The sequence below is a fragment of the Lycium ferocissimum genome, chromosome 2 (assembly GCF_029784015.1).
Source record: "Lycium ferocissimum isolate CSIRO_LF1 chromosome 2, AGI_CSIRO_Lferr_CH_V1, whole genome shotgun sequence".
In the NCBI taxonomy this organism is placed as follows: domain Eukaryota; kingdom Viridiplantae; phylum Streptophyta; class Magnoliopsida; order Solanales; family Solanaceae; genus Lycium; species Lycium ferocissimum.
This window is the reverse complement of record NC_081343.1, coordinates 62,178,984-62,204,122: the sequence shown is the minus strand read 5'-3', so window position 1 is coordinate 62,204,122 and position 25,139 is coordinate 62,178,984. Positions and strand designations below refer to the sequence as shown.

At 35.4% G+C, this 25,139-nt stretch overlaps 3 protein-coding genes and 5 non-coding genes across 9 annotated transcripts; 1 reads left to right on the top strand and 7 right to left on the bottom strand.

Annotated features, from left to right (window-relative positions):
• Nucleotides 1-1,989: 1,989 nt before the first annotated feature.
• LOC132046618 (microtubule-associated protein TORTIFOLIA1) lies at nucleotides 1,990-12,306 on the top strand. The gene is made up of 8 exons (XM_059437303.1): nucleotides 1,990-2,618; nucleotides 3,828-4,149; nucleotides 7,426-7,617; nucleotides 8,456-8,558; nucleotides 8,641-8,697; nucleotides 8,794-9,239; nucleotides 9,319-10,131; nucleotides 11,648-12,306. The coding sequence occupies exons 1-8, from the start codon at nucleotides 2,227-2,229 to the stop codon at nucleotides 11,843-11,845; spliced, it is 2,523 nt and encodes an 840-aa protein (XP_059293286.1). The 5' UTR covers nucleotides 1,990-2,226; the 3' UTR covers nucleotides 11,846-12,306.
• Nucleotides 12,307-12,441: 135 nt separating this feature from the next.
• Nucleotides 12,442-16,264, bottom strand: LOC132046619 (probable serine/threonine-protein kinase PBL23). Its single transcript, XM_059437304.1, has 5 exons — nucleotides 15,693-16,264; nucleotides 14,834-15,015; nucleotides 14,252-14,441; nucleotides 13,536-13,927; nucleotides 12,442-12,937 (listed from the first exon to the last, which is right to left on the bottom strand). The coding sequence occupies exons 1-5, from the start codon at nucleotides 15,853-15,855 to the stop codon at nucleotides 12,632-12,634; spliced, it is 1,233 nt and encodes a 410-aa protein (XP_059293287.1). The 5' UTR covers nucleotides 15,856-16,264; the 3' UTR covers nucleotides 12,442-12,631.
• Nucleotides 16,265-17,033: 769 nt separating this feature from the next.
• LOC132046617 (protein PLASTID MOVEMENT IMPAIRED 1) lies at nucleotides 17,034-20,482 on the bottom strand. Of its 2 annotated transcripts, none has more exons than XM_059437302.1 (2): nucleotides 18,692-20,482; nucleotides 17,034-18,248 (listed from the first exon to the last, which is right to left on the bottom strand). In XM_059437302.1, exons 1-2 carry the CDS (start codon nucleotides 20,271-20,273, stop codon nucleotides 17,170-17,172), a joined length of 2,661 nt encoding a protein of 886 aa, XP_059293285.1. In that variant the 5' UTR covers nucleotides 20,274-20,482; the 3' UTR covers nucleotides 17,034-17,169. The 2 variants fall into 2 exon arrangements, with proteins under 2 accessions (XP_059293285.1, XP_059293283.1); XM_059437300.1 differs by having other exon boundaries at nucleotides 17,034-18,251; nucleotides 18,692-20,481.
• Nucleotides 20,483-23,579: 3,097 nt separating this feature from the next.
• Nucleotides 23,580-23,659, bottom strand: LOC132048487 (small nucleolar RNA R21). The gene has a single exon (XR_009413018.1). It is a non-coding gene; the product is annotated as a small nucleolar RNA R21 (small nucleolar RNA).
• A 279-nt stretch (nucleotides 23,660-23,938) lies between these two features.
• LOC132048483 (small nucleolar RNA R21) lies at nucleotides 23,939-24,018 on the bottom strand. Its single transcript, XR_009413015.1, has one exon. It is a non-coding gene; the product is annotated as a small nucleolar RNA R21 (small nucleolar RNA).
• Nucleotides 24,019-24,271: 253 nt separating this feature from the next.
• On the bottom strand, nucleotides 24,272-24,351 carry LOC132048486 (small nucleolar RNA R21). Its single transcript, XR_009413017.1, has one exon. It is a non-coding gene; the product is annotated as a small nucleolar RNA R21 (small nucleolar RNA).
• Nucleotides 24,352-24,636: 285 nt separating this feature from the next.
• On the bottom strand, nucleotides 24,637-24,717 carry LOC132048485 (small nucleolar RNA R21). The gene has a single exon (XR_009413016.1). It is a non-coding gene; the product is annotated as a small nucleolar RNA R21 (small nucleolar RNA).
• A 315-nt stretch (nucleotides 24,718-25,032) lies between these two features.
• On the bottom strand, nucleotides 25,033-25,115 carry LOC132048488 (small nucleolar RNA R21). The gene has a single exon (XR_009413019.1). It is a non-coding gene; the product is annotated as a small nucleolar RNA R21 (small nucleolar RNA).
• Nucleotides 25,116-25,139: the final 24 nt, after the last annotated feature.

The following is a 25,139-nucleotide window of genomic DNA, read 5'->3' as shown; positions in this document are numbered from 1 at the left end:
TTCTACTCGCCGAATATTTATTTTAATTAAGCACGTGAACACGTGATAAATTGTTCATATTAGATAACTTTGTCTTAAATATTAGAATAACTTTTTGCATATCAAAACCTACTTAGATTAACCACGTAAAATATGTCATATTCTTTAATTATACACTTCAAACCTCATTTAGACCATGCTGGAGGGTTTACTACTTATTGAGGCTAATGCGCATAATTAAAAAAACTAAGATATTTTAACTGGTTATCTACTTATGTTATCTACGTAATAGGCTCTTGAAAAAATGTGCAAAAGGTTTTCAAAAATTTGAGTCGATAGTGTCTAACAGAAACACTTTATATTTGTTTAGGTGCTCAAATGAAACATGTCGTAGTTCGAGCGTCAAAATGAAATTTACAAGCAAATTTGACGAACTATCGATGTGTTCAGCCTATCTTTCATTATGTGCATATTGTGATGTATCTTTTGTTCACCTAATTTGAATAGAAGAGAAATGATCTTAATTGGAAATAATAAATATTTGCAGAAGTTAACAAAGCTGCTATCAAATATCTCTGAAGATTAGCATTTTTACTTGCCAAAGTGTTTATTTTAAAAAATTGGAGTGTTTGACCAAGCATTTAGAGAGAAAAAATGCTTTTGATTAGGCAGAAACTTATTTTCAAATGATGAAAAACTTTAGCATCTTCCAATAATTGCTTTTTGAAAGTTTCGTGGCTAAACATATTTTTCTGCTCCAGTCACAAAAGAGCTCAATTGCACTGTTTGTCCTTCAAATGGGATGGTCCTTAATTTTTGTCCCATTCAACAGAACTTATGCCTAGTGATACATTAGTTCTTTCAGAAACTGAAGTCACGTGGAGCATAATTTGTGAAATATTATGATACAAAAAATATAAATATATGTCCGCAAAAAATTATTTGTTATGAGGGCCAAAAGTTAAAGACTAGCACAAAATAAGGTCAAAAGTGCAAATGGCAGTTTCAAATTTATTAGTCCTCATAATAAAGTTTTCCAAAATAAGCACATTATGAAAACTTGGCCAAATAAGCTACTAGAGAAACATTGTTTTCTTTTTAATAATTGAACAAACTCAGAGCAGATCTTTTAATTTCAAATATTTCCACCTGCTCCACAACTTGTTGCTTCCTTTTGGAGTAACTCAAAACTTTCTTCCTTCACTTGCACAATTCAAAAATCTTCACTTCACTTCCCATTTTCTTCTTCCACTATGCTCCAATGGTCACTTATGTTTGAGGGTAGTTCAAAATAGTCCCTTAAGTATGCACCGGACAGTTTTGGTCTATTATGTTTGTCAAGAGTTAACACTTTTAGTCTATCAAATATTTTATCGAACTTGGTCAGTTAGATTTGACGAAAACTTTGAAAAAAAAAAAAGAAAATTAGTTGGAACTCACATTTTCAAGTACAATTTTTATAATTTTTGCTACTTTTTTATTTATTTTTTAGTCTAGTGCAACTTTGTGAAGTGTAATTTCTGCTATTTTTTTTCTCTTTAATCTTTTACAGTCTAGTACAGCTTTTTGGGTTACCGTCTAGTACAGCTTTTTGGGTTGCATTTTTTAAGATTTGACGAGGCTTACTTGGTGTTTATGGTCAATTGTTTTCCACTCTCATCAAATCTAATGAACATAAATTGTTAAATGTTTATCGGAGACTAAAAGTGTTAATTTTTAATAAACTTAAAGGATCAAAATTGTTCAATACATACTTAAGGAACTATTTTGAATGTACCCTAAAACAACAACAACAACAAACCTAGTATAATCCCATAAGTGGAGTCTGGAGAGGGTAGAATATACGCAGATCTTATCTCTAACTTTATATGAGGAAGAGAGTTGTTTTTGATAAACCCTCAATTCAAAAGAAACATAATTAATGTAGAATTGTAAGAGAAATAAGACAGCAAAATATCAGATATATCAAGAGACAAAACAAACAAAGGACCAATATTTATCATTTTCTCTAGTAATTGAACCAAACTATGGAGTAGCCAAAAAATTTGGCTCCACACCACACACCAGAGTAGATCTCCTTTTCCTTTCAAATTTTTTCCATCTGCTCTCTAATTTGCTATACTTCTTTTTCACATTTCAAAATCTACATTACAATATGCTTCAGCCTCACTGACCTCCAAAAATCAAACCCACATTGTAAAAACACTGTAAAAATCCATTATTTTCTTCCAAGATTCACAAAAAAAAATGGCTTCTCAAACACCCAAATCTTCAAAACCCTCAAAACCCACATCAGAAAAAACAGTTTCTTCTTCAAGATCAAATTCATTATCATCAAATTCATCATCAATTTCAACACATTTAGCAATGATTGAATTAAAACAAAGAATCTTAACATCTATTTCTAAACTCTCAGATAGAGATACACATCAGATCGCTGTTGAAGACTTAGAAAAAATCATACAAAACTTATCAAACGACGGCGTTTCAATGCTCCTTAATTGCCTTTACGATGCAACTAACGACGTTAAACCTGCAGTTAAAAAAGAAACCCTACGTTTACTCCCCACTGTATGTTCTTCACATCTCGAATCTGCTGCTACGCATTTAACCAAAATCATCGCTAATATTGTTAAAAGGTTAGTGTTTTTTTGTTTTTTTTTTTTTAAAATTATTATTATTATTATTTCCTCAGTTTCAATTTGTTTGTCTGGTTTTGACTTGACAGAGAGTTTAAGAAATAAATGAGACTTTTGAATCTTGTGATCTTTAACTTGACGGGTAGAATGTTGGAATTGGAAAACTTACTAAATATAGAAAATGTAGATGGTCTGACAAAAAGGAAAGTAAGACATTCAAATTGGGACGGAAGGAGTATTATTATTACTCTGTTTCAATTTGTTTGTCTGGTTTTGACTTGACAGGGAGTTTAAGAAATAAATGAGACTTTTAAATCTTGTGATCTTAGACTTGACAGGTAGAATGTTGGAATTATAAAACTTACTAAATATAGAAAACATAGATGCTCTGATAAAAGGGAAAGTAAGACACTTAAATTGGCACAGAAGGAGTATTATTATTACTCTCTGTGTCCCAATTTATGTGATGCTTTTTCGTTTTTTGAGGAGTCAAATAAGAAAATCTCTGACTGAGATTTATTCGTATGCCTTTAAATATTCTAAATTGTGAATTATTGTGACTTATAGTATTCACTCTGATTCAATTAGTTGTCTGGTTTTGACTTGACACGGAGTTTAAGAAATAAATGAGACTTTTGAATCTTGTGATCTTAAACTTGCCAGGTAGAATGTTGGAATTGTAAAACTTACTAAATATAGAAAATATAGCTGCTCTGACAAAAGGAAAGTAAGACACTTAAATTGGGACAGAAGGAGTATTATTATTACTCTCTGTGTCCCAATTTATGTGATGCTTTTCGTTTTTTGGGGAGTCAAATAAGAAAATCTCTGAGCGCGATTTATTCGTATGCACTTTAAATATTCTAAATTGTGAATTATAGTACTCACTGTGTTTCAATTAGTTGTCTGGTTTTGACTTGACACGAAGTTTATGAAAATAAAAAAACTTTTGAATCGTGTGGTCTTAAATTAAAAGATATGTAGAATGTACCAAAATGTCCTTTAATTTTGTGGTTTTCAACATGCTATGTGTGAAGTTGAAATTAAATAGTTGCCAAAAATGGAAAGAGACATTTTTTCGAAACGGACTAAAAAGGAAAGTAAGACAAACAAATTGAAACAGAGGGAGTATTTTCTTTTTAAAATTGATCTTATGGAGGAATTCACGCCAAGCACATCTAATTTGTTTTCGTCATTCTTTGTTAAAAGGTTGAAAGATTCGGATTCGGGTGTTAGGGACGCGTGTCGCGATGCGATTGGCTCGTTGTCGTCGATGTACTTGAAGGGAGAAGGTGAAAGTAGTGGAGGGGTTGCGTTATTTGTGAAGCCGTTGTTTGAGGCAATGAATGAGAATAGTAAAACGGTTCAAAGTGGTGCTGCTTTGTGTATGGCGAAAATTGTGGAGTGTGCTTCGGAGCCGAAGCCTTTATTGGCTTTTCAAAAGCTATGTCCGAGGATTTGCAAGTACCTTAACAATCCAAATTTCATGGCAAAGGCTTCTTTGCTGCCTGTTGTTTCAAGCTTATCACAGGTTCTTCTTCGAGGCAGCTATTTGCTTACCTGAATATTAGTCTATGTTTTTATTCACTTATGAAATGTAGTGCTTATACTCTTGATATTAAGTTGGAGGCAGTTAACTTTAGTGCTGGTGTTGTAGATTAATATAGAGTAATAAATGAATAGAAGTGTTCCTTCTGTGATAGCTTAAGGGGTTGTTGGTTAGTCATGCATGTATGAGTAATGTAGGGATTGGTGCTGGTATTAGTTACGTAGGTATTAGTAATGCAAGAATTAGTTTCCCTTATATTAGTTTCATTTTTGAAATGTAGTGCTTATACTCTCGATATTAAGTTGAAACCAAGTGAACTTTTGTGCTGGTGTTGCCGGCAAATATTGAGTAATAAATGAATAAGCGTGTCCCTTCTCTAATAGCTTAAGCTTTATATGAGACAACTCGCATAATTCAATGTATTAAATCTCAATGCTTCTCTGCACCCAAGGGTGTGGCCTAGTGGTCAATGAAGTGGGTTGAGCACCATGAGGTCTCAGGTTCAATTCCCAGAGGAGGCAAAAGATACTAGGCGATTTCTTCCCATCCCATCTGACCAAGGCTTGGTGGATAGAGTTACACGGTGCCTGTGCTTGTGGGAGGTAGCAGGTGTCACATATACCGTGGAATTAGTCGAGGTGCGAGCAAGCTGGCCCGCATATTTGGTCCAAAAACATGGGTGGGCACATGATGCCGTGTGTTGCAGACTTGAAACAAATAAATAAAAGTGTCATTTTTTCCAACAATTTAATGCATTTAGGCTAGGGGCTGCTCAGAGTTCAAAACTTGCTTGCTGTAAGATGTATCTATGCTTAATCTGTTCAATTGGAGTAACTTGACTACTGTAAATAGCACTGATCAATTTTTTTATTTTGTTAGCTCCCTAATCCTAGAATAGTCTTTTGTCTGTATAGGAGCTAACTAACCTACTTTGTAATCTTTAGCATCTGCTTGATTCCTTGTTTTAATGAAACTTCTTACTTCATCAACAGATGTATCTGTTTGCTGTATATTTATTTCAACACTTAAAGTGAGCAAAACACTAAAAACATTCTAATTTTGCTTAGTGATGTTTAGCTACAAAATGAGAAATCAAATACCATTACCTAATCCTTCCCTTCAGTACACTATTGAGAGATTGACTATAGGCTTTTTGGGAGGAATTAATGAAAGCCAAAATGCAGTCTTGAGAAGGACTTATGGCATTTCCAATGTACTATTCACGTAGTGTCCCATGAGGAAATGATGATTGCAATGCCCAATGTGTCTGCTTGAATATTGTATGTTTCTGGAACTGTTTCCTTGCCATTATCTTTTGAGGTCAAATGCAGGCACTAGTCAGTTACTCCCTCAATCTCAATTTATGTGATGGTGTTTGACTAGGCACGGAGTTTAAGAAATAAAGAAAGACCTTTGAAACTTGTGGTCTAAAGTAAAGCATAGTTATTTGTGTGGCTATAAATCATCTCATTAAGGGTGAAATGAGTATTTTGAATTCAAATAGTTTCTAAATATAGAAAGGTGTCATTCTTTTTGAGACTGACTAAAAAAGAAAGAGTGTCACACAAATTGGGACAGAGGGAGTATTATATACAATAATCTATATGTATTCTGCATAATTAAGATAGCATTTCTGCATCTTTATTGGTTCTCAAAACACTTATACCTCTGATCTTGTTTCAGGAAAATGAATATTAGTGGATTTAGTTGTTCCCCCAGCTGCATGTATCTTTAGGAGTGCATTCAATTATGAATTATTGTGCAATTAGCATAATTTGAGCATGTATGTGATGATCAGGCATAAATGTGAGTATAGATAGATCTAAAGTAACTAGAAAAAACACGGTAGATGAACTTTTGAAAAGTCTAAAAGATTTCTTGAAGTGGAAATAATGATTTGAGATACAAAAAAATGTCACAGAGAAAAACATTTATTTTTGTAGTTAGTTAAATGATACTTTTGAAAAGGGCTGTGCTTTCTAGGATAAGATTTCTTGAAGTGGAAATAATGATTTGAGATACGACTTTGAGAGGAAGAATGTCCCATGGTTCCTAAAAATATACCCCTAAATAAATATGATGGTGTGAAAATAAAGAGACGGCCCCAAATTTGTGAAATGCATTAAGAATAAATTCAAATATCTTGACCTTAGATAGTTTGGAGGACCCATGGATCAGTATAGTCGTTATCAAGTTATATTGAAGGACTTCTTTATTCTTTTCTTAGTTTTTGCATAAACATCACACCACAATAAGGATTTCTCTACCTACGGGATTATACTCTAGTTGTTGTTGTTGTTACTATTCCAAGTTAAGCTCTTGGCTTTTCTTAGTTTTTGCATAAACATCACACCACAATAAGGATTTCTCTACTCGGGAACTCTAGGCTATTCCTAAGCTCTTGGCTCATGACCTTTAGGGCCATTCTAGAATACTTGAGTCTCCGAAGTGAAGAGAGATACTGTTTAGTTACCCTAGAAAGTGAAGATAATGTTAAGGTGTCAACTCTCAAGATCCGTGACCAGCAAGGATTCCATGTTCTGCGTATCTAAAAGAAGTAGAGTAGCCGAGTCCTAAGCTTGCAGAATAACAACAGAAACTAAATCATCATTGTACATTGTCCGCATACGGTAAGTTCAAAAAGCTTTTGAGGTATGAACAATGCTAGGTATATGTAACACAAGCTATAAAATCAAAATCAAATTGTAGTATTATACCACAGTTTTTGCATGTTTAAGAGGGTCATTAATTTGCCAATTATACTGATGGAGAGAGAATAAGGACATGTTTGTTTTTGCTAAAGGTATTTTGTTAAGCGTTCTTATAAATAAAGAAAAAATATGTGTTTCGTCAAGAATGTGGTCTGGTTGTACCTTTTCTTTATAGGAATGTGGTCTGGTTTTACCTGATATATCTATAGTTCTGTTATATTCATACATGTTTGGCTGCTTGTACATTATTCTTCAGCAATGACTTTTGCTTGCTTACGGTACAAGTGGCCGAGATGACTCATCTTTTTTATTAGATTTATTGTCCTTCTCTGCAATGTTGGCAAAAGCATACAAGTATTTGAATTTTTTTTTTTTCTGAATTCTTGATCTCTCTCAATTCGAAAATCCAGGATTTGAATTGATGTCCTCTCATTGATTCCTCCTTTCTCGTGCATAGTATTTGGCATCACATATAATGAAAGCTTACGTGTCATCTTTAAAGTGGTTCTGGCGATATTTAAAGCCTTCAGATAACATATTATTGCAGGTAGGGGCCGTAGCACCGCAAAATTTGGAACCGCTATTGCAGACCATTCATGAATGCCTCAGCAACACTGATTGGGCAACTCGCAAGGCCGCAGCTGATACATTAAGCGCCTTGGCGTTGAATTCAAGCAACTTGATAGCAGGGGGAGCCACTTCCACTTTAACCGTGCTTGAAGCTTCTCGTTTTGACAAGGTACCTCCTGTAGTAATTATGTAATGTAGTGTTAGGGTAACTTCCTAGATTAGTTTGAGGTGTAACTATAATCCTAGTTTGGTAAAAGCTTGGTTAGCAATAATGAGATCATGTCTAGCCAATGTAGTATGGAGGACTATTCCCATTTGCATATTATGGACTGTGTGGCTGAAAAGGAACAAGACATGCTTTGAGGGGAAAAGATTGCAGATTGATAGAGTCAAAAACAAATGTATCAAAAACTTGTTTTTTTTTTTTTTTTTGGTGTTATAGCAGTAAGCTAGATAGGATGGACCAATATTTGGACTTTTTGGATCTTTTGGGGGGGGGGGGGGGATGTAGTATGATTGTGGAGATGTGATAGCTCTGTCTTGTACTTGGTACCATATTAATAAAACTCTTACTTATCAAAAAAAAAAAAAAAAAAAAATAGATCATGTCTAGCCAATGTTGCCCTAGTTTGGTATAAGTTTGGAGCTGAAGGCCAAAATCGAAGGTGCTAACGTTGGTGGATGATCTGTAAATGGTTGTACCTTATGTATGTTCATGTAATGCAATAATAACACCTCTGTTGACACGATTATCATGGAGCATCTCCATGTGAAATATACACTGGATTCTGATGAACCAAAATGAAAACTTGAACGAGATTAGATTAACTATATCCTTGAACTTGAAGTTTGAAAACAGATGGCAACGATATGCTAAATGTTAATTTTGTGGCTACATTCAACTCATCAAATAAGTATATGTTTTTTGTTTGTCATTAGAGGGAATTTTGTTCGTCATTAGAGGTAATTTTGTTCTTGCAAATCTAAAAGGTATTTGGGTTTTCCAGATAAAACCTGTGAGAGATAGTATGTTGGAGGCTCTGCAGCACTGGAAGAAAATTGCAGGGAAAGAAGATGGAGTCACAGATGATCAGAAAGCTTCATGTCTTGGTAAGCGGGGAAGCATGAGCTTTTATTTGCTGCTATAAATCTGAGAGATTTATTTCCTGCTTTAATGGGAGTGTCCTTTCAGATGGCGAATCTTCTGAATCTGCCGGATCGTCAGAAAGGAAGGACCTCCGAAATGCTGGTGAGTGGAATGCGACTTTGGTATAGGATTCATCTAAAACTTTTTCAAATGATTTTATTACCAAAACTAAGGATAACAACTTTTCTGATAAAACAGTGGGCATATTAAAGAAGAGAGGTCCACCTTTGTCAGACAGAAAATTGAACCCAGAATTCTTTCAGAAACTTGAAGAACGGAAATCAAGCGATTTGCCTGTCGAAGTGGTTGTTCCTCGTCAATGTCTTAATACATCGAATGCACCAACTGAAGTAGAGTCTGAGCCAGACAAAGCAGAAACAGGACAGAAAATAGTAAGGACAAGCCAGCTTGATGCTAAGTACAGTAACACGGAAAGTCAAACTTCTGGGGTAAGTGGCAGAGAACATGATACTGTTGATGAGGGAGATTTGAATCAGAGGGAACAATCCAGTTACCGTGCTGGTTTTGCAAAAAATGCTGGCCCACCTGAAGGATTTATGGCTAACAAAGGAAACTGGCTTGCTATTCAAAGACAATTGTTACTTCTGGAGAGACAACAGGCTCATCTGACGAATATGTTGCAGGTTTGCCTAATTAGTTATTTTTTTCCAAAAAATGGTTTCAGTAGCCACTTCTCCACCAATAGTTCTCCCAAAATTGCAGGATTTCATGGGTGGATCTCACGGTAGCATGGTGGCTCTTGAGAACAGAGTCCGTGGCCTTGAAAGAGTTGTTGAAGACATGGCACGTGATTTATCTCTTTCAGCAGGTCGAAGAGGTACTACTTTTACGGCGAGATTTGATGAATCTCTTAATAGGCCGCCTCTCGGGAAGTATAATGGCTTCCATGATTACTCTAGTAGTACCAAGCTAGGTAGAGGTAGTGAAGGGAGCGTCCCATTTGGAGAGAGGTTTGTACCATCTGACGGTAATTCATTGGGTATGAGGGGAAGGAGTCCACCACGTAGATCTGATAATCCCGATGCTTGGGACTTTCATTCATATGGTAAGAATGGGCAATCAGGCTCTAGGAGAGGATGGGCCAAAGGAGCGGGGCCGGTTAGGTTTGGTGAGGGACCTTCTGCCAGAAGTATCTGGCAAGCTTCAAAGGATGAAGCAACCTTGGAGGCAATCCGAGTGGCAGGTGACGACAATGGAACTGCTCGAGGTACTAGAGTAGCTATTCCAGAATTAGAGGCTGAAGCACTAACAGATGACAATAATATGCAAGAGCGCGATCCAGTTTGGACTTCCTGGACCAATGCAATGGATGCATTTTCTGTGGGTGATATGGATTCAGCTTTTTCTGAAGTTTTGTCTACTGGAGATGATTTCTTGCTTGTGAAGCTGATGGATAGATCAGGCCCGGTGATTGATCAACTGTCAAATGAGGTGGCAAGTGAGGCGTTGCATGCTGTTGCCCAGTTTCTTCTGGAGCCAAACTTGACAGACATCTGTTTGTCTTGGGTCCAACAGGTACAAATTTCTCTAATGCCCTCGTAGCAGCTTTCTTGGCTTTATGTTAATATAGTTTTCTTATCCCAGAGTGAGTCGTGAAAGTAGAGAATCTGTGCAGATGATTGCTTAAAAAATCCATATAGTTTTAGTATGATTTACTGTGACTAATAACCTATATTGATTAGTATCCTTTTGTTGGTTTGAGGTAAAAACATATTTGGACGTATTCTTCGGCACTGCCTTTCTAATTCTTTTTTTTGATACTATTAATGTATCACGACTGAAGGAACTTAATCTATGGGTAGAGATGCCATGCTGTTTGCTCTTGTCTGACAGTCATGGAGATATATGAGAAATACTATTTTGATTATTAACCTGTATCAACATTTACTCCCTCTGTCCCAACCGATCCTTTAAGAACAGTGCTATCTAATCATGAATATTTTGTTATATTTGTTACATTTTGAAAATCACGTGAAAGCTTGTACATTCCCTTGTAATTAAAGAATTTCATTAGGACTATTCAATTAAAATTTGAGAGATTCACAGTTTTATTTATTTATTTAGGAAGGTGGGGTGGGGGGTGAGTTCTGAAATTCTTCTCACTCACTTTTTTATTTGTGAAAGTTGTCTGTTGTTTTGAAATTGCACAGCCTAGAAAGGGAATTTCTTGCTTATTTTGCTCTCTTGACAGTGTGCCTTATTTTCTTTGCTTTCAATACATGTACTTATTTTTGGGGTATTGTGTGTTCAATGTTATTCAATTAGGTAATCGGCTCTGACTAGTTCTTTTTGCTTGCTTGCTTTCATCAAGAAAATAAGCCACACTATCAAGAGAATTAAACAAAATTTTCTCTCCCTTTTGGATTGAGCTCAAGTAAATTTTGACTTTTCTGTAACATGTTGATAAATAAGATAGAATCTGTCAGTTTTCCTTTTAGTTTGCCGCTGGAACTTTTTCTATTTTATCTAATGGAAAATTCCTGCTCAAACTGTTCATCTCCTTTTCAATATTATGCAATCGTAAGATAACGGGAACTGCATCTTTACTGTAAAACTGACAAATGATACATTTATCACATTAATTGTATCTAGGAAGGGGGACTCAAATTACATAATACTTCAAGTATTACCATCCGGTGCTTAACCACTTAAAATCTAAACCTAAACCTTCTATCATCCATTTAGGCTTTTAAATGCTGTTCCTCTGTTGAATTATTCAATTAGGTAGGTCGTCTCTGGACTGCCAAACCATTCTGCTTTTAGTTTGTTTTTGGTTCATCTTTTGGAAAAAAATTGTGCGTTTGTATAGGGTACTGAACGAATTTGTTTTGTTTGTGCTGGAAGAATTGTTCTTGGAAGAGCCTTTTGGTTGCATTTTATTTTCCAAAAAACAATTTTCGGATTATATGCTTCTTCCAGAAATCATCCTCTATTGCATCTATGAAGTGTGGACCACTTAAGCTGAAGTTATAACGGAATTAACTTTTTATACCGACTATATCATGTCCTTTTTTTCCCATTGTATTTGCAGTTGCTAGAAATTGTCATAGAAAATGGATCCGAGGCAGTGGACCTTCCAATGGAAGTGAAAAAAGAGCTGCTGTTAAATTTGAACGAAATTTCATCATCAGTAGACATGCCCGAGGATTGGGAAGGTGCAACACCAGAGCAACTGTTACTGCAACTAGCATCTGCTTGGGATATTGATCTGCAAGAGCTGGAGAAGTAGTTACCTGCTAAGCTGATTCGCCTGTTGCATGAAGTTAGCGTCTTGTGAATTTTCTTCCAATCTCTCCAGCATTTTTATTTGTATAAGTATTTCACATTTACGATGAAATTTATGAAAATTGGCCCACCACTTCTTATTCTGGATAAAAGGAATCCTAGGCAAGCTCAATTTACTTGGAAGCAACCCTTTTCCCAGTTATTCTCGCGTTGCATGAAGTTAGTGTCTCGTGAATTTTCTCGGGGGCTAGCTCAATTTACTTGGAAGTAACTCTTTTCCCAGTTATTCGCCCGTTGCATGAAGTTAGTCTCTCATGAATTTTCTCTGGGGCTTGCTCAATTTACTTGGAAGCAACTCTTTTGCCAGTTTACTAGTTCAGTTCGAAAACATTTCTGCATTGATTCATATTTTGAGATTTAAAGTAAATTGCAAAGCTTTATTCTTGTAATTCGTGTACTTTGGCAGTCTGCTTTGCTTGCAAATCACAATTTTGCTGTGATCTTAATGAAAATTGTACTCCTAATGGCAGATTGTTCTCGCAGCTCCAATAGTGAAGAGTGGTCCATGCAAGTTAAATAAGGCTTATATTTTTCATATATAGATAATTGTCCATTTAACATTTGATAGAAGTGAACTTTGGCCGTGTATCTTTGAATAGACTTGAAAAGCTACATGACTTTAGTCATCTATATGCGTTATATATACATTTGCCTTATAAAATTGTTAACACAATGTACAAAATCTGAAGAAACTTCACTAGAAAAAAGTGTTGATAATGCTTAGAAGGCTTTAGTTTTTTGATGTATCAACATTAGCTTCATTAGTTTCAATGTTATCTGTTTGCAATGGGGATTTTGAAGTGTCTTCTCCAGCTTCATCATCATCATCCTCGTCCTTCTCCTTTTTCTTGTTTCCCGATAGATACGCCAAAGCAGTAACTACATCGCTGATCAACGGACGCACACTGGCTTCCTGTTGCAGGCACATTGCTGCAATTGCTAGAGCTTGGTATAGTCCCTTTCTTGGATAGTTCCCTTCCAGCAATGGATCCACCATTAAGTGAAACTTTTTCTTGTTTCTGAACAATGGTTGTGCCTGCCAAGCAATTTGTATAACAGTTTAACTACACGGAAAGCATAAATCTTCTTTATACTATCAGGTCACCTAAAAGAAGATAAATACAGGTAAACCGCCTTTGAAAAGTCAGCAAGTTGCCGACTACAATAGGTTACTATACGTTGATAGTCAGTGTATATAAGTTTGGCGAACGGTAAGCAGGGGCGAGTCTGATTCTAGCTGCAAGTTCGGCTGAACCTAGTAGATTTGGCTTGATTGTCTTACGAAATTCATTTAATATATGTCCAAATTATTAGTTTAGATCCCATCAGTAACTCAAAAGGGTTGGAATCCGAATCTATAAACTTCAAATCCTGGATCGCCCCCTGAGTAATATTTGTTGCTATGTGACAAGGAGGTCCTATGCTTAATTTGTGGAAACAGTCTCTTGTAGAATCATAAGATAACCTAATGTGGTTCGGCCCTTCTTGGCACCTGCCTACAGCGGGCAATCTGTGCACCGGGCTACTCTTTTTAGTGTATATAAGTTTGGCATGGTTCATAATGTAACAACAAAGTTTTTAAGTGGAAAAGTGAAGACTCATCGCTTAATAAGCATTGAATTCTTGTAAATTACCCAGAGAACAAGATTCTGTTCTTCACTTGGTTTTGAGGTGTCAATGACTCTTCTTCCTGTGATCATCTCCAGAAATACAACTCCAAAGCTATAAACGTCGGATTTCGAGGTCAATTGTCCCGTTGAAGCATACTCAGGTGCACAATAACCATAGGTTCCCATGACCCTAGTAGACACATGACTCTTATCACCAGTTGGACCTAGCTTGGCAAGTCCAAAATCAGAGAGCTTTGGATTGAAGTTCTCATCTAGAAGTATATTAGATGCTTTAAAATCACGGTAAATCACCGGCGGATTAGCTTTTTCATGCAAGTATTCAAGTCCTTTTGCTGCTCCTTCTGCAATTCTCATCCTTGTATCCCAATCAAGTGGTTTTTTACCCGGACCAATTTCTGCCAAAAAAGGTGATTATAGTCGGTCATTAATCAAAACGTTTGAACTTCTATACGCTGACAGTGTACAGTTCAGGATTATATTAGTGGCATTGTTATTATCAATGCTCAAATATGTTCTTTGAGACAATGTTTTAACAATGTAAAACTATGTTGCTCGGACTCTCCAAGGATCCACCAAAAAGGCACTACTTTTGGAGGATCCAACACCCTGTCAACATTTTTTAAGAGTCCGAGCAACAAAGATGTCAACTACTTGATGGACATGCGTATTTTAAAGTTTTTGTAAGGAAAGTAAGAAGTGGTGGCATATTAATACATTACCAAGAAGGTGATCTTCAAGTGAACCATTTGCCATGTATTCATATACTAGTATTCTTTGGTCACCATCTGAACAATATCCTACCAAATTGACAAGATTAGGATGATGAAGAAGACTCAATATCAGAACCTCCACAAGAAACTCTCTAGTTCCTTGGAAACCATTCCTGTCAAGTTGCTTCACTGCAACATCCTAAAACAAAACAATAAAATAAGAACAAGAAGTTAAACCTGTAATCAGAAAAATCATTTAGACTCCCTAAAATTTTTCTTGCTATTGCGGAGTTTGAAACAAAAACAACAATAACTACGCCTCAGTCCCAAACAAGTTGGGAGTCTGAAACAAGTATTCCTACACTGTCAAACCTCTCTATAACAATCGTTTGTCCGGATATTTTTTGGTTGCTATAGCAAAATGTTATAGAGAACATATAAATATAACATAACATGAAAATCGGTTCCAAAGAAAACTTACATGTTATAATAAAATGTTGTTATTGAAGATGATTGATATAGAGAGGTCTGAGCGTATATAATATTGAAGAGAGGGAGAAGGAGAAAAGAGGTGAGAGTAAATTAAAGTACTAGATTCTTGCTTTCAATGTGGCCCTTGTACACTCTTCCAAAGCCACCTTCACCAAGCAAACGATCATTGTTGAAGTTTTGAGTGGCAAGCTTCAACTCCAGGTATGAGAAGATTTCAGCAGAAATGTTGCCTTTTCCAAGTTTTGCTATTTCTTCTGCTATGTACTTCCGTCTGCTGCTATCTGCACACCAGGTTTACAATCTTTGTTTGTAAAATGTGAATTACAAGGATGTTTATCATGTGAAAGCCGGAGAAAACTCAGGTTATTCAATGAACTAATATCAATACAAGCAATTCATATGGTTGACTATTTTTATGTTGGTTGTTAATCTATCGCAACCCTTTTTAACGAACTTCCAACACGAGCATTTCCTACAGTATTTGGTTTGACTATTTTTATGCTGGTTGTCAACCTATTTCCAACACGAGCATTTCATATGGTGGTTCGACTATTTTTATGTTGGTTGTTAACCTATCACTGCCCTTTACAATGAACTTCCAACACGAGCATTTCATATGATCATTCGACTAGTTTTATGCTAGCTGCTAACTTATAAAAACCCTTTTCAAGGAACTTCCAACACAAGCATGCATTGATGTGATTATTTTATGTTTGATGTCACCCAATGAAATGCATTTGATTCTATTATCAGGCCCCTGACTATTGAATTTATCAGCAACTAAGTTTATTATGATGGTTATTCAAGTCTGTTTTCCTGTTAGAATCCAAGTACAGAAAGGCAAAATCTTTTTCTAGATAATAGGAAATCATGCAAAAAGTTTAAAAACTTAAAGACAATGCAATTCCAATTAAGTTTTAACAAAAAATAGATGAAACAAAAAGGGCACAAACATTACCAGTTCTAAAAGAAAGATTGTCAAAGGAAGATTGAGATTTGTTGTTTTTGTGTTCTTGATTGTTCTTTTTCAAAGTCTTTTTTTGAAGGCTTTCCTCATTTGTCACACAACATGTGAAGCAATTCATCTTCATTTTCATTTTCTTCTTCTTACCCAATGTCATACCTAATATTCACAACAATCATCAAAAATGAATTTCCCTCTTTTTTTTGTGACAGTGGATTTCGCTCATCAAGTTCTTGTTTGAAAGGCCGTTGTCAGAACACCACAATATTCGTCTTTTTGGGGTTAATGTTCTCCGGGATTGATCCAAATATGTTCTTACTGTTGCCAAATTTAATGATGAAATTTTCAAGATAGGACATCAATAGGAACACATTAACAAATTTGATAATCCACATGAAGATTTAGAAAAAAAAAAAAAAAAACCCCTTAGATCCCAGAAAGAACCAGTTTTCTTTCTGGTCTTCTAGGGAATCAATATTTTTATTTTTTTATTTTGTGTTTTTTTGTTTTTCTGTTGGCAAAAATGTTTGTTCTGTTTCCTTGCCCTTGAGACACAACAATTTGTTTGGTTTGAAAGGAATAGTACTATATGCATTTTGTCCACTCATTGGAGATTATTACACTTGTCAGAGAAATATTTCTCTAAAAAACAGGTAAAAGCATTTTTATAAGACTTTTCTATAACTAAATGAGCTTAATATATCTTTTTCTCTTTGGAACAAAATAAAAGTCCCAATCTTACCCAACACTTATGAGTAGGGTCCTTGAAATAACTCTCTTTTTTAGCCATCTAATATTGGGCACCAACTAGCCAGAATAATTTAGCTTCGTGTTGTGTAGAAAGGAGGAAAATTTATTTTTCATTCTCAAGATTCGAACTCGAAAGTTTTAGAGCATGACCGTGAAACCATCCTCGCACATTTTTTCTGTCACTACTGTCATTTTCTGTGTGATTTTGTTTTTGATATGTCGAATGCCTATATGTGCTAGTTTGCAAATGTGTGTGTATATATATATATATCTAATTATCTTATCTGTCTATGAGCTAATTTTTTGCAGATGTGTATATTTATGTTGCCCTGTGTCTTCAGTACTTCTTTGTCTTCTTTCCTATTACTTTACTAGTTTACTGTTATCTTTATCACTAAATGACTATTCAAAGTATCAAAAAATTTAACGACTAACGTCAAATTATAAATTGACAGCGTAATTATTATTACTCGTAGAATGACACAATTAATCTCATTTACAATCGTGAAAAGAAAAAAAAATACAAACAATGATTTCGTGCATATAGCACGGGCACTCTCCAATCTAGTTACTAAAGCAAACTGATAACCACAATTCAATATTTTCCTATTAGAAATGGAAAAATAGATCTACACACCATGAACAAATGCAAAACATTATACAAATTTACCCCTTTTTGTTGCTCATTTCTTTCGAACGGGAAAGAATTACGAGAAACAAACTATATGATGAACTTGATATCGGGATTCCTTATCGATTTGAGCCACATATCTGCCATTACACGCGACGATATGCTCCACAACAAATCTTGGCCTTTTAGTGGTGAATTTTTCTTTACTTTCTTCCCCATTTTACCAAGTCCATAAGCTACTAGCCATTGCATTGCTGTCAATTTCTGTTTTTCCGTGTCCCACGAGTTCTTCCTCTCTCCGCTCTTAACTTTCAATCCACCAATCGCCAAACATGCTATCTTAAACTTCTTTTCCTCATCATCATCATCAAAGTTGTTCGTTTCCTCATCGATACGAACTGCTTGAACTAATGCAATCATAGGTCCTCCAACTGCCTCAAACTGCCTCAACGGGTCCCTCAATTGAACCACAACCAAGATCATTATACTATCGTTCTTTTTGTCGTCTTCAGTCCAGTCTTCGAGTGGAACTGCAGAGTCGAGGGGGTGACCATCATCATCTTTCTTAGGGGAAACGTCGAAAGGGGCCTCTTCTTCTGCGATATCCGCCTGAATTTTCAATGCTTCGACTGTCATTGCCTCCATTTTCTGCAGTGTGAACGCGAGAATCTCATCCACTGTCAACGGTTTGTTACTTATGTTCCAAATCCCCGTAGAAATCCTCTCGTTTCTACTCGTATTCATTGCTGTTGCCATTGATTTCACAGCTGCAACTGTCCGAGCAGCACTCGAGCTGGCCCCACCATCTTTATTCCTCCCTTGAATAATCGCTGAACGAATCCCTTCAAATGCTATCTGCTCTGCTGTTTTGCCTACGAGTTCTTCCATTGGCATCATCGATAAGATCTTAGACGTAAATTCTTCCAGCCCAATAGCTGCCATCTTCTGGAATAACTCAAATCCATTTACAGACGACGAAATTGATGGAAGAACTAATGGTTTTGACATCTGCATTGCAAGTTTTGGTGTGTCTTTTCTTAAAACAATAGCATTAAGAGGATTCATAGCTACAAAAAACCCTCCATTTCTTGTTTGAACAACACAACCGAGCCCCTTTGCAAGATCCGGTATATATATGCCCGATTCTCTCTTTTCATTTTCTTCATCTCCTCCTGTTGAAAAATAATACAAAGTTATAGGAAACCAAATTGTTCAGGATTTGGCATTTGGTATTTATCTAATTTATGTCTAAATAGGATTTGTAGTCCTTGTTATATATAGGGATAGGTTTTCAGTTTCTAGTAAAAGTAGGTATCGTACTATTATAAATAGGGGTGTTCCTGGCTATTTTCATGGAGTGGAGACAAGAAGGAGAGAAGAATTGCAGATCGCACTACTAAAAAAATAGGAACTAGCGAAGGGAAAATTCTGTACTAAACGGAAAAACCCGTCGCTGATCCTATTAAGCGATGAATTAGCTACGGATTATCAAAAAGTTCTGTTAGCTAAAAACAATTTAGCAACGGATTAGCGACGTATTTTATAGCTAATTTTAGTTTTTTTGTTTTTGTAGTGAGAGATCAAGAAATTTATGAATAAATATTTTTCTTACCTCCTCCTCCTTGCAGCTTTAACGCGGGGATTTCTTGATGATTATCCGTCTTGTTGAACTGGTTAACGCCTGAATCTTCAAGCATTTGAAGGAATTCCCTTGTTACGTTTTCTTCATCCGCATCCAACCTTTGCGAGTCGTTGTCATCCTCCTCCGTCTTGACTCGATTTTCGTCTTTAAACATTGATTCAAGTGCTTTGATTTGCTGTGCAATAGAATCAAGTGCTGACAATCTCGTCAAATGCATCTGATCATGCACGATTTCTTTAACAACCTCGTGAGATGATACCGATTTATAATCAGAATTCCCTTCTGATCGCTCTTCTTCTTCTTTTTCTTCTTCCTCTTCTTCCACTTCTTTTGTTACTTCTTTTTTCTCTTCCTCTTTATCTTGAATTTCAACTCCTTTATCCACAACATCGAACTCGGGGAGATCAAGATCCTCTGCTTTCGACTCTGGTTCTTTCGACTCTGGTTGTTTTACAGGCTCCTCGTCTAGATTTAGCTCATCAATCCCTTGAAGATTTGCTGGTGTTGTTCCTGTTTGTGAAGGAGTCCAATTAGATGAACTTAAGCTAGACATTCGTGGACTCGGAACACTAAAAGATGATTTCGATTGCTTTCTAGCAAATGAAGACGAAGATGAGTAACTCTTAGCGTTTTTCGTTCCCCCTTCAGCCTGACTATAAATCCCAACTCCACCATCTTTCTCCATGATTTGAAATCCCAATTTTAGTACTAACTCTCCGCCTTTCGCCTTCCCTAAAAGAGTAAAACTCGTGTCCCATTGGCGAATACGGTTCCCTTCAAAGCTCTTTTCTATTGACTCCTCAATCATTTCACTTAAATCAACTACGTTTTTTCCGAAATCAAGTTCTTCAGCATCAACTGCAAAGACATATATCACGAATGGTCGGGGCTCGAATTTAAATCTAGCCCCACCACTACCACTACTAGTACCACTAGTAGGGGTATAATAAACATGACACCTTATAAAAAGTGTCTCTTCAAAATCAGCAGCTCCTTGTGAAACTCTAGATGGCATAGTTTGTACTGCTCCATCTTTAGTTTCCTTTTTTCGAACACAAACTGATAGTCGAAGACCGTTCATGGACGTTGGTAGTCCCTGAGCGGTAACGACTTCGACTGAGAACAAACAGCTCAGTTTTTGCTTACCAATGTGAGCCAAAGCCCGAATCGGTTTCCAATTCCATAGGCTTTTTTTCTCTGCATCCTTGCTGTCCAACTTCTTATTTAACTTTGTGCTGCTGCTGGGGCTTCCAGTGTTTTGTTGTTGTATATTGTCCTCGCTCTCGATGTCCAGTTTAGGTCGAGAACGCCATGGTGACAATGACATGCGCCTTGACCTCGGCTTAGGATTGACGACAAGAGGGTCAGTTTCGTCGTCATTTTTAAGGGATTCGACCGGAGGGACAGAATTTCGGGGGAGGACGAGGGAGGCGGTTCTTCGGGTTGTTGTACTAGTGTGTGATGGTGGTTGATAGAGGGTTTCGCTAAGTGCTTCGAGTTCTTGTAATAACTGTGTATTGGAATTCCTTCTACTAGTTGAGTAATCCGCCATTTGGAAATGAAACAGAATGCAAGAAGTGTATGATACAACAGATAGCGAAGAAAAGAAGTTTTGTCTTTTCTTTTTGTTTTGGAGAAGGTTTTGTGAAGTAGTTAGATGATTGGCTAGAAATGGTGGAAGAGATATGAGGGGAAGGTAGGTGAGAAGATTGATGTAGGTATTTGAGGATGGAAAATTCTGTATGAATGGATTACTTGGTGCTTTTTGAACCAGGTATTTGCATGGGTTTTGTATGTGAAGGATAAGGCAAGAACGTTTGTCTTTTTGTCTATCGCCACCACAAGTAGCCAGTAGGGATCGAGCTACATCATTAGTTATTGATCCGACAGAATAAAGTAGTTTTGGTCCATATTCTATATTTATTTGTGTCTAAAAATTTGACTTAATATTTGAATAAGTTTTCGGCCGAGTTGTCATTTTTAGTGATTTCCCCTCTTTTTATTTGTTTGCAATTTATGAATCTTTTTGAACAAATTGAAAGTCCTATGAGAAATTACTAGACTATAATCGAATATTGTGGACGTAAGACAAAAGTCTAATATTTTGCCAGTTTCAAATGCTATATTTGCATAGCTTTTAAAAACTGTGACAAAATTTAAATGATGGTCTAAAAAAGGGACTTTTGCATAAATCAGCCTATATATAATCTATTCTGAACCAAGTAAGGTGTCTGTCCTCGGGGAGGATCCATAATATAATTTACAAGGGAGTTTTCGCACAGATGTCCCTATTTTGGGGTGGTCTTTAATTTTTTGTCCTTCACCACTTTTGTCGCGTCATAACTTAAATTTCGCTCGGCGTTGTTTACGTTTAGCTTTGACATATGTATCATAACATTCCACAAGTTATGCCGGATAAGGCAAAATTTTCAAAGCTCAATATTTTAAAACGGTACAACTTTAGATTTCGCTCGGCATAGTTTACTATATGTATCATAACATTCACACAAATTATGCCGGAAAGGAGAAAACTTTCAACACTCAACATAATCTAAAAAATACTACACAACTCATGCCGCATAACTTAATTTCTACAAAACTTGTACTGAGCGAGACAAAAAAGTTTATATAATTTATATCGAGCAAAAGTCAGAATATATTCATTAAATAAGCATTTCAAAAATTAAAGACTACAAATATATGGTGCAAAAGCTAAAGACTAGCTCATTTGACGGCCAATCCGTGCAAAAAGTCGATTTACAAGTTCGGCACAACCCGGCATACATAGCACAGGAATAGATAAACCATACGAATAAAAAATCGAATTTAACCCCCTTGCTTTTCGTACAGGTTAGGAATCGGTTTTATGTGTTCGTTACTCCCTCTATTTCATTTCATGTGTATTGTTTGATTAGGCACCAAATGTAAGAAGCGAATAAAGATTATTAAAACCTGTGGACTAGAATAAGCATAAACATTTTTGTGCTATAAATTAGCTCATTAAGAATATAATAAAAAATTTAAAAGTGAATTGTTTCTAAGCAGATTTAATTAGCGTGGGAACTTTGCCACGAGCTTATTTTAAGTTCCATACATATGAAAAAGCACTTGGAAAATTAATGGGTTTTAAGATCTCCAAAATGTTTTGAAAATGAGACATAATGAGTTCCTCGTGAGCATATGCATTTTACAATAGCTTTGCGGTAAAACTGGAACAAAACTTTGAGCATCATTGTGAATTAGCATGGACTATAATCTATATGTAGACTTATTGGAGAAAAGTCCTAGAGCAACTGTGAAATGTCCTTTTTTAATGTGTTCACTTTTTCATGAATATAATCCTTGCAAATGTGTATACGTATATTCTAAATCTAATGTCTTCAATATTTGTCTTTTCTTCTTGTCTAAGAGTAGAACAACCCAAAGGATAGTGTATTACATCAACCTGCTAATTTACTAATTTTAACATTAAAGACATAGTTTCATACAGATAAAACGTTCACCTAGTAAATTAGAAGCCACTTAAATAAATTTAAGTCCGTATCAACTATTTACAGAGTTTGTTTTCTTACTCTATTGATTAATGACAACTTCATGCTTCAGGAATTTTCTTAGCAGCAGCAACTAATATTGCACAGAAGTTTAGCTTGTTTCAAAACTTTTAACAATTGAACAAACATCAAACTATCCACTGCCTCCATGTAAATGGATATAAACCTCAATTATTTTGGTGATTTGAAGGAAAAGACAAACTATAGAGAAGATAAGCTATGAATCTCTTTCTAGAGGTCGAAATTTTCTTGCATCTTTAGCCACATATCCTGTGATTAATCAAATAAAGCTAAACATCTACCAATAAAAATACATTTACTAAAAAAATCGATCACGATTTAAATTATGGTCACTACAATCTTCCCAGCCAAAAGGTCAAATTACTACGGTTATCCGAGTAATAGATACCATCAAACAAACTATAACTGATTTAATTGGTCATTGCAGTTTCACAGTGTGAATTTGTTCTTTACTTACACAACTCACGGCTTAAGCTTTGAGACATGCATATGACTACTGACAGGAACATCCAGGTATCATTCCTCACTGACTGTCTTTAGCACATGTCAATCAATCTACACGAGTTATTCTTGATTTGATTTTTATCAAGGTTGTACCTTTTTTCTCCTCCACTTCACAACAAAAAAAAGAGTTACTTCCGTTTGTATGAATTGTGACAGTGTGCACACCGGATTTGCACGAGTCAAATCAGGGTTGCACAACATCACAAGTCATACCAATGCATGCAACTCCTTTTTTTGTTCTAAAATGGAGAAGAAAAAAGGTACAATCTTGATAAAAGTCAAATCTTTGGATGCAACTCCTTGGACCATAATGAGGATGACAATTACAAAGAATGCAGCAAACACTGTTATTTACACTATTTACAAGTTCTCCACGAAGATGGGACAAGTATATCAAACAAAGTAAGCCTATGAACAAGTTCCTTTCACAATATATATTTACCATATAACTAGACTATGGTATACAGTTATCTTAGTAAGATATTGTGATTGAATTCCATTTTCTTCACCCGGGGTTGAGTTTTACAATAAATCTCAGCTATATACTAAACAAGATAAGCATCATATGTATAAATAGCAGAAAATATCTTAGGTAAACTACCATATTATGGACTAGCAAAGCAATAGCACTCCAGAAGGATGCCTAACAAGAAAAAGACGCCATTTTTAAGCAAAAAACATAATACCCCATTATCGATATGCTAAAATTAAAGCAAAAAATAGTTTTTCTACCATATAAATTCAATCCTGTTAAGCAGAAGAGAGTTACAAAGTAAACAAGGAATCCCTCAGAATAAAGCTTTTCATCAATGGTCATCAGGCCACTACTTTTAAATTATTAAGCTAATTCATCACAGGGATTGAAAAAACTGCTGAAAAACAACACACTTTATAACATATCACAGCAATAATTTTCTTTCAAGATGAGGTAAATTACCATATTACTGACAAAGAAAACATCAGTACTCCGCAAGGATGGTGCCCAACAAGAAAAAGATACTATTTTAAAGCAAAAATGTTGTTTAGACATTACATCAAGTGCCATTGTACATGCAAATTAACACGCCACAGATGTAAAAATAAAGCAAACATATCAAATCAATCCTGTTAAGCAGAAGAGAGACTGAATAAGTAAACAAGGAATCCCTCAGAATAAAGCTTTTCATCAATGGATATCAGGCCACTACTTTTAAATTATTCAGCTAATTCATCACAGGGATTGAAAGAACTTCCGAAAAAACAACAAACTTTATAACATACCACAGCAATTAAACAAAACTAAGATAAGGTCAGTTATCCTATACACTAGAAGGATGCATCTAGCAAGAAAAAGACATCATATTTAACAAAATAAGATTGTTTAAACGTAATATCGACTGCCATTGTTCAAGCAAACCGACACTACAAGTATGGTAAAATTAAAGCAAAAACTATCTCCTGTTAAGCAGAAGAAACTGAATAAATAAAGAAAAAGAATCCCTCAGAACAAAGATTTTCATCAATGGATATCAGGCCACTACTTTTAAATTATTCAGCTAGTTCATCACAGGGATCAAAAGAACTTCCGAAAAAACAACAAACTTTATAACATACCACAGCAATTAAACAAAACTAAGATAAGGTCAGTCATCCTATTACACTAGAAGGATGCATCTAGCAAGAAAAAGACACCATATTTAAGCAAATAAGATTGTTTAAACGTAATATCGACCGCCATTGTTCAAGCAAATCGACACTACAAGTACGGTAAAATTAAAGCAAAAACTATCTCCTGTTAAGCAGAAGAAACTGAATACAACAATAACAACCCAGTAAACAACGTAAAGAAAAGGTAAAAAGAATCCCTCAGAACAAAGATTTTCATCAATGAATATCAGGCCACTACTTTTAAAATTATTCAGCTAGTTCATCACAGGGATTGAAATATGAAAGGATAAACGTTCCAAAAAAAAAAAAAAGAATCCCTCAAACAAAGATACATTATAACATATCACAGCAATAAATAATTTTTCAAATCACCTGTCACTATGTAAATAAAGGGGGGTCACTTGTTATCTATTAATCAATAATTGGAACAAAAAAGTTGAGAAATTTCCAAATACCAAAATTAAAAAAAAAAAAAAAAAAAAAAAAGAATCTTACTATCAAAAGTTGAGGTGAAAAAAAAAATACTGAACATTATGTTTTTATTTATCAGCTACAATCTAAATAAGGGCCAATGTAAGAAAAATAATGCATCCCTCAGAATTGATATTTATCTTCATTAAAGATCAGTCTACTTTTAACGTTAAATATAGAAATCACTCATCACAGGGATTAAACGAAAAACAAAAAAACCAAAA

Bases quoted from the DNA above. Each gene is read 5' to 3' on its own strand.
- LOC132046619 (XM_059437304.1), bottom strand. From the start codon at position 15,855: ATGACATTGGGTAAGAAGAAGAAAATGAAAATGAAGATGAATTGCTTC. The intron at 15,016-15,692 runs GTAATGTTTGTG...CCTGGTGTGCAG, and splicing joins CAATCTTTCTTTTAGAACTG to ATAGCAGCAGACGGAAGTAC. The intron at 12,938-13,535 runs GTAATTTACAAG...ATTGCTTGGCAG, and splicing joins AACAGAATCTTGTTCTCTGG to GCACAACCATTGTTCAGAAA.
- LOC132046618 (XM_059437303.1), top strand. From the start codon at position 2,227: ATGGCTTCTCAAACACCCAAATCTTCAAAACCCTCAAAACCCACATCA. The intron at 7,618-8,455 runs GTACCTCCTGTA...TGGGTTTTCCAG, and splicing joins AAGCTTCTCGTTTTGACAAG to ATAAAACCTGTGAGAGATAG. The intron at 9,240-9,318 runs GTTTGCCTAATT...CCAAAATTGCAG, and splicing joins ATCTGACGAATATGTTGCAG to GATTTCATGGGTGGATCTCA.
- LOC132046617 (XM_059437300.1), bottom strand. From the start codon at position 20,273: ATGGCGGATTACTCAACTAGTAGAAGGAATTCCAATACACAGTTATTA. The intron at 18,252-18,691 runs GTAAGAAAAATA...ATTTTTCAACAG, and splicing joins AAAGCTGCAAGGAGGAGGAG to GAGGAGATGAAGAAAATGAA.